Source organism: Teleopsis dalmanni, chromosome X, assembly GCF_002237135.1.
Source record: "Teleopsis dalmanni isolate 2A chromosome X, ASM223713v2, whole genome shotgun sequence".
In the NCBI taxonomy this organism is placed as follows: domain Eukaryota; kingdom Metazoa; phylum Arthropoda; class Insecta; order Diptera; family Diopsidae; genus Teleopsis; species Teleopsis dalmanni.
Window position 1 is genome coordinate 60,497,433 of NC_051848.1, and position 7,013 is coordinate 60,504,445.

Here is a 7,013-nt window from a genome sequence, read left to right on the forward strand (position 1 = left end):
TTTATTTTGTTTAACATTTTCATAGTTATCGATAAATGATTGGTAGCTCCCATTACTTTAGCCCCATTTCGTATGAAAGTTGGCAGCTCCAAAATATTTCGTAAATATGTCACTTCATTTGTTATGTCTAACCACAAATGGAGGTTTACCAATATTCACACGTAAAAAGGGCGAATGTGATAATGTAAGTGACATATTTTAATATTTTCTAAATCGTTTCGTAATGAAAATATTCTTATTAATTTCATATTAGCTGCCCTTTTCTACAGTGGCCTCACTGAATGGATTTCATATGTTTTTTAAATCACTTGGTGTTACATTGCAAACAACATACACAGAAGATTGGATATATGTGTGGCGCGACTTTCAGAATGTGATTACAATAATTGTATGTGGGCGCGATATGTCCGAGAATGCGTTACAGTATTTGTCAGAATTGGTATTTAGTGCATTTGCATTGTTTATTAGCCAGGATGAGCTAGCACATCCAGCATTATTAGAACGAATGAAAAAAGAAGCTAAGAATTATATGCCTATAGTTGATGCGGCGTTGGAAGCGAATAATACTCAGATTTTGGGTTATACTAACTGTGTTCTAGCTACAGAGAATGCAGCACTTTTGCAGCGTTTGAATGACTTTAGTAATCAATGCGGTTCACTGTTTTGCAGTTTAACAGTTGGCCAAAACATAATTGTTGGTACTGAAGGCTGGTGGGATTTAGATCCAATAGATAGAGAATTACTTCTGTTATTATTAAATTCATCAAGTACAATGCAAAACGATGTGCCTGTGTATTTGCCAAAGAAGAGTCCAAATGTGTGTAGATTAAAAATTTAGAAATTTTAAAATTAATTTATAAAAATTCTTACTCTTTTAAGGTTGCATATAGATTTGTGAGCATACCAATCGCACCAAACTGTGTGCTTTGTGTTATTTGTGGTGCAGAACCTTCATACAGAGAGTTGCATACAATGGCGCAAAATATGTTTCGAACTGAAACTACATTATTACAAAATGTGGATCGTTGCGTAGCACGCAGTATTCCAGATACCATTGAAGTCGATGCTAATATAGTAGCAATATTGCTAGTTAATACAAATACGCACAAATGTGTTTTTACACGAAATTTACACCAACATGCAGCAAGTAAACGCACTGGTGGCGGCCAACGTTTTGATATATTAAAGAAGTTCTTTGAACAAACATTGGAATCAGAAGCATTTTTAGAAAATGGTGCTACACTACAGCCAAAAATAATGGAACAAACTATGTGTTCAGATTATCATAAATGCTATGCTCAATCCGATGAAATGCGCAATATTATTTTTATCCTATTCGTATCATCTGTACCAACGCACCTAATGAAGTGAGTATAAATAATTAAAATATAGTGAAAACTTTATATATTATTATTAAATATTATAATATTATTATTAAATATGACATATAGATAGATTGTATTATAATTATTCACACGTTAAGAACTTTCATTCAATTTATAAGAAAACACTGCCAACGTCAATTTCTAATGCACGATATTTTTTGAAATGGCTAGCTTCCACCCATGCTTCTCGCCTCTAAAGCCTCACATATTTTAGCAACTTTTTTCCCATACCAACGTGTGTATTTTTCTTGTAATTCATTCAAGTTTCCGCTATCAGGATATCTGAACGAATTACAATCACTCCTATTGGAGTGTTACTCTCAAAGTATTATATTTGGTGTAATAGTCAAGTAACAAGTCAAGTAAAACTGAAATGCCAGTATTTTATTTTTTATACGTAATATTCGCACGATTCCGATTTCCCGAGCAAGCGTATTTGGCTATTTGGATTTTAGTAAGGACAGCAATTTTGAGCTACTTCTTCCACTATGCTGTATGTCATACAGCTTAGTTTTCGAGACATTGGGTTTTAAAGTTGATCAACAACAAATAGACGCACTATTTAGCGCTTGATATCAAGATGTTCTAGTTATTGTTGTTGTGACTTGCAGGGATCTGTTTGTATAGTCAATTTTGAGTGTGACGAATGGTATTTGGTTTGCGAATATGACGAGTTACTCCGGGACATAGACCCCACCGTTCTTGGAACTAATCGAGAAGTAAGCTATATAAAAGATTGTTAAAAACAGCTGACTGCACAGAAATCTGTTTTTAAATCGGCGTGTCTGGGAAATCCTGCCACATCTGAAACCTGACCTGACATAAAATCTACTTCAGATCTGTTTGTTAAAATTCAGTGTATTAGATATGCTTTGGAAAAGTCATATTTAAAATAAGGTAAAAAATTAGAAACTATTAGATATAATTGAGTTATGGGTTACCATTGAAATTGAATACTGTAGCCATGTTATCTTTTCTGTTTGTGTGACTAGCATAACATATATAGTTTCCAGAATGCTGTTAAATTTTATGAAATTTATATGACAACGTAAACAATTCTTAGGTATTATAACCAATTAAAGTTTTTACTATCATAGTTTTCTAATATTACTTCTTACTTGTAAAATGTAAATTCGTTGCATTTGTGAGAATATTCTGCATCATATTGAAACTTGATAACAACTTATGGTATAATAAGATTTAAGCTGAAGCTTAAGTAACTAAAAAAATTGACATTATTTCATGCGGTATATTCTAAACATTGACTCGCATGAGTTTCTTCTAATCACACAACTACTAAAATTGTTACAAAGTTACTTTGTTAAATATTCTTTCTGCTGTCTGTCCATAATGTTGGCTGGTTGAAAGGACCTCCATTCAATTATATAACTAGCACAAACACACAATCACCCTTAGTTCCTTCCTTACTGGTTAAAAACATATGTTAAAACTTTCCCTTAAAACGTTATGCACTGCAAAGATTGTGCAGCTGTGTTGAACTATTTTGGCGCAAATCATTGATAGTTTCTCTTGCTCTTATAATGTTATAAATTTTCTTTGAAAAATATAAAAATAAAATTGTTATTGACTAATCATTAATATGGTTAAGAATATATTTCTAGAAACACCTTTTGCTCTCTAACTTCTGAAAAATTTGGGTTTCGTTATTAAACGTATTTATCCATATATTGATTTACGGTAATAAATATGGAAAGATGGTTAGGTTGTAATGTAGTAGCTATAAATTTACAAAATGCAAATTTATTTAGTTATAATTACATCACTTGATTGAATAGTTTAGAAGAGTTACTAAGAGTTTAGTTGATGCTAAACAAAATGGGAGATTTTTTGGGTTTTTTTGTACTGCACACATTTAGCTATTTATCAACACGTATCGAGACATCACTACATTATCGGCACAACTTAGAATTTCCCTCATTTAGAACGCAACTTAGCCTAACTCGCACACGACCTTAGCCTCACTCGCACACGTCCCTAATAACCAATATGAATGGGAAGATATTTTGTACAAAGAATTACGAAATAATATATGTGTAGTGTCGTTTAGTTAGTTGTTCCTACAAACTACATAGGAATATATTTAAACTATTAGACATTTCAAATGTTTTGAAGTTTTGAGTTCAGTGTAAATATGTGCTAGTACGATTTTAGAGGATTGAGCTGGGAATACCATCACTAGCATTATACAAATAATTGTTGGAATCTCTCTTTATAGAACAATTAAGTACGTGGCGCGAGACTTTTACGATATATAGACAACTGAACACTCGTTAGTCACAAGTATATATGAAAGTGTAGTGTGATCTCATTGTGATGCCTTGTAAATAGTTTTATGCGGACGGGTTAGTTTATGGTATGCAGACAAGTCACTGCAGTTTTTTAGTTTAACATTATTCCGTTTAAATACAATTGCTGCAACTATGAGGAACATGGAAAAGTACGCACTGTAAGGACGTGCACAACGTTTATTAAATATATTTACTTTTAAGATACTATAGGACATTTAACTTAAATCCTTGAGATCTATGTTATAACCAAACATATTATAAAATGTAAATATTAAAAAGCTAATTAAATTTTTAAAACGTTCAAGAACATTAAGTTACTACTAACAAATAATGGGTGACTAGAATTTCGTTATAGTTACAATAATCTATTAATCATTCGCCATTTATATGGAGATGAAAACAATACTTGCTGTTAAGTTTTAATCTAATCTTATAAGAAAGTGTATATAATATTGTTAAATTGCAAAGATTTTGATATACCAAGCTTTATTATATTTATGTTAAGATAAAGGGGTTACTTAGAAGTTATTTGGGTTCTGGACTTCTAGTAAACGGGAGTAGTATAATCATAGTAGATCTGTTGTTTTAAGAGTTGGCACTAACTAAACAGGAGACACTCAGCCTTTGGAATAAATCTCTCTCGTTAAAAATACACTGATATCAGACAGGGGTAGAAGCTTCTGATTCAGTAGTCTTCTCTAGCTCAGATAAAAGCCAGTTAGTAATAAGAAAACTTTTTTTTTCAAATACATATATATTTATTTATTGTATCTTCTCTTACAATGAGACTAACAATAAGTTTTAAAATCTGAAAATTCATCTTAATACAATTTTCAAGCTTCCTTGATTCAAGTGATCGTATATCACATTTATACTGAATAAGTTGGAAAGGATATATGTATTTGTCTACACTTTCTTTCTCGTTTCCTCACGACCTTGATATGCGTTTCTGTTCCTTATTAAATAATTGAAATTTGACTTAAATAGTCCTGAATTAATGGCGATCAAGTTGGCGATCTTCAATATTCGTATGAAATAAAAGTGTTATAGTCTATGTTCGGTAGTTTTATATCGTGCTTCCACTGCATCTAAAACTACTTATATTGAAATTATGAAGTTAAGATTTGGTTGTTTACATTGGCATAAACTGATTTATGCATAGCTTATTTGTTAACATTTTATATATATAAACATATGACAATTATTTTAAATTTTGCTAATTTCTCTTATTGGAAATTTATTTATAAGGGTTACATTCGACATTTTTCGCCTTAAATCAGTTGATACGTTTATAATAAGCTTATTTATATGTGAAATCTCTTTGTATGGTAAATTTTCCTCATTAGCGGTCTTAATGAGCAGAGGAAACATGGTATTAAATAAAGATAACATATAGATATCATGCATGTAAATTTTAACAATACTTACATATATATAGTGGCAAACCTAAATATTGAAACTGACTAATAATATTGTAGCTTATGTTCAGTTTTTTCGTGTAGTGATTATATATAGTATAAATATCATGCACGGCGAACAAATAATTTAGGAGAAAATTTGGTATTAAAAAAAGTTTTGTTTGGGGGCGCCTCTAAATATTGACTCTAAACAACAATGGTATTGCTTATATTTGATAGCTTTATATATAGATAACGTATGTTTATGGAATAAACATCTCATAGAAAAAGTACTTTTCGTGTTTCCAGATATTTTCACTTCTCCGGGTAATTTTTACGAATTTTCTCTCGGTAAGAAATTACCCGAATTATAATAAATCGGCCCAATCGCTTTCAACAAAAAGCAGTTTGTTTTTATTATATACATGGACAACAATTTTAAAATTTTATTACTTCAATAATATTTTTACTCTGTGAATAAATATTTTTTTAATTGTGAATAAATTTTTTATTTTTTAGATTTATTGCTCAAAAGGTCTTTACAGCAATTATGCAGGATAAAACCGTTTGCTGGTAGCTAAAATTTGTACATAAAACTTCGCTCATGAATTCGTCCATAGAGGCTTTTTAACATTTACTAATATATTATAATTAGTAAAATGTGTATGAATGGAATCCTAAATAAAATTTATCTCTTCCTAAAAACTTGGTATAATAATCAATAATAGTCAATAATATTTTGAATACTAAATTATTTCTCATTTTTAGGTTTTTAAAGCTGCAAAAATTATCTAACTATACATTCCACCTATAAGCACTCGTTTACTGAGAGCTGAACTGAAATAAATCCGTCCATAAAAATATTTTGAGTTATGCAAAAGGGGATTTGAATACTATACTGCTATTTGTATATTTTTTGTATATGAGTGTTTCCAGAACTCTGCTGCATTTCTGGTACTGAAGTTCATTAGAACACATTGCATAAGACACTCGAACTGCAGTGCTGCCTCATCGATTTGCTTACGTCGGTGCTTAATCTTCCCAAAAATTTGAACTGTTATGCTGAATTGTATACTGAAAAATGGATACGTTTACAATTATTTTTTAATGAATTTATTGACGTTTTCGATTGGTAAATCTGGATTTAATCAAAATTTACTCTCGATCTGTCGAATTTTGTTAGTCACTTGAACATTTTTAAAATAATCTAAATTTATGTAGTAGTGTTAGTAACTTATGTCTTCATAAATACATATAACGAATTAAATCACACTTTATTTGTCGGGACAGCAAAACATCTAGAGTATTGTAAATTTTTCTAGAGTGTTATACATTTCGCTCCAGATTTACCAATCGAAAATAAAAATTGTACTAATGTGAATCACGATAGTAAAAGTTAGATTTAGATTTATGTTGTAAGTTATATAATTACTTTGTAATTAATAATTTTTAGCTGTAATAATTTATCAATTTTTCTTTATTCTAAAATTATGTATCTGAAAAATATATAACTTTTATTTGTGTACGATCTAAGTTGATTGTACATTTTACTAAAAGTAGGCAAAGTTATTTGCAGCTTGGCAAATATTAGCTGAAGCCAAAGCATCAGGCCGTCAGTTTGACGATAAGAAATGCTGATTTTTGAAAGGTTGCAAAAATATATATAGCAGCGTTAATAAATGAAAATTTTGCGTATTACGCAAATTATAATTATAAAATTATTGCAAATCTAAATGAGGTAATTGGGACATCTCTAAGGTTATGAAATTGTTAAACGTTAGGCAACGCAACAAGTTGGATATATAAGATTTATATATAAGAAGTTAAAATCTAAAAGACATCAAATTTTGAACTAAGTTTGCAATAAAAAGTTTAAATTAAGTTTTGAACTAAGTTTGTGATAAGAAGTATTTATAAATAAA

At 30.0% G+C, this 7,013-nt stretch overlaps 1 protein-coding gene across 1 annotated transcript; it reads left to right on the forward strand.

Moving 5' to 3' along the window:
• LOC119689589 (protein fuzzy homolog) lies at positions 1-7,013 on the forward strand. The gene is made up of 5 exons (XM_038104455.1): positions 1-184; positions 254-817; positions 880-1,367; positions 5,611-5,800; positions 5,860-7,013. The coding sequence occupies exons 1-4, from the start codon at positions 107-109 to the stop codon at positions 5,666-5,668; spliced, it is 1,188 nt and encodes a 395-aa protein (XP_037960383.1). The 5' UTR covers positions 1-106; the 3' UTR covers positions 5,669-5,800; positions 5,860-7,013.

Coding starts and splice junctions, on each gene's coding strand:
- LOC119689589 (XM_038104455.1), top strand. CDS start 107: ATGTCACTTCATTTGTTATGTCTAACCACAAATGGAGGTTTACCAATA. Junction 185..253: donor AAAAGGGCGAATGTGATAAT/GTAAGTGACATA, acceptor ATTTCATATTAG/CTGCCCTTTTCTACAGTGGC. Junction 818..879: donor TGCCAAAGAAGAGTCCAAAT/GTGTGTAGATTA, acceptor TACTCTTTTAAG/GTTGCATATAGATTTGTGAG.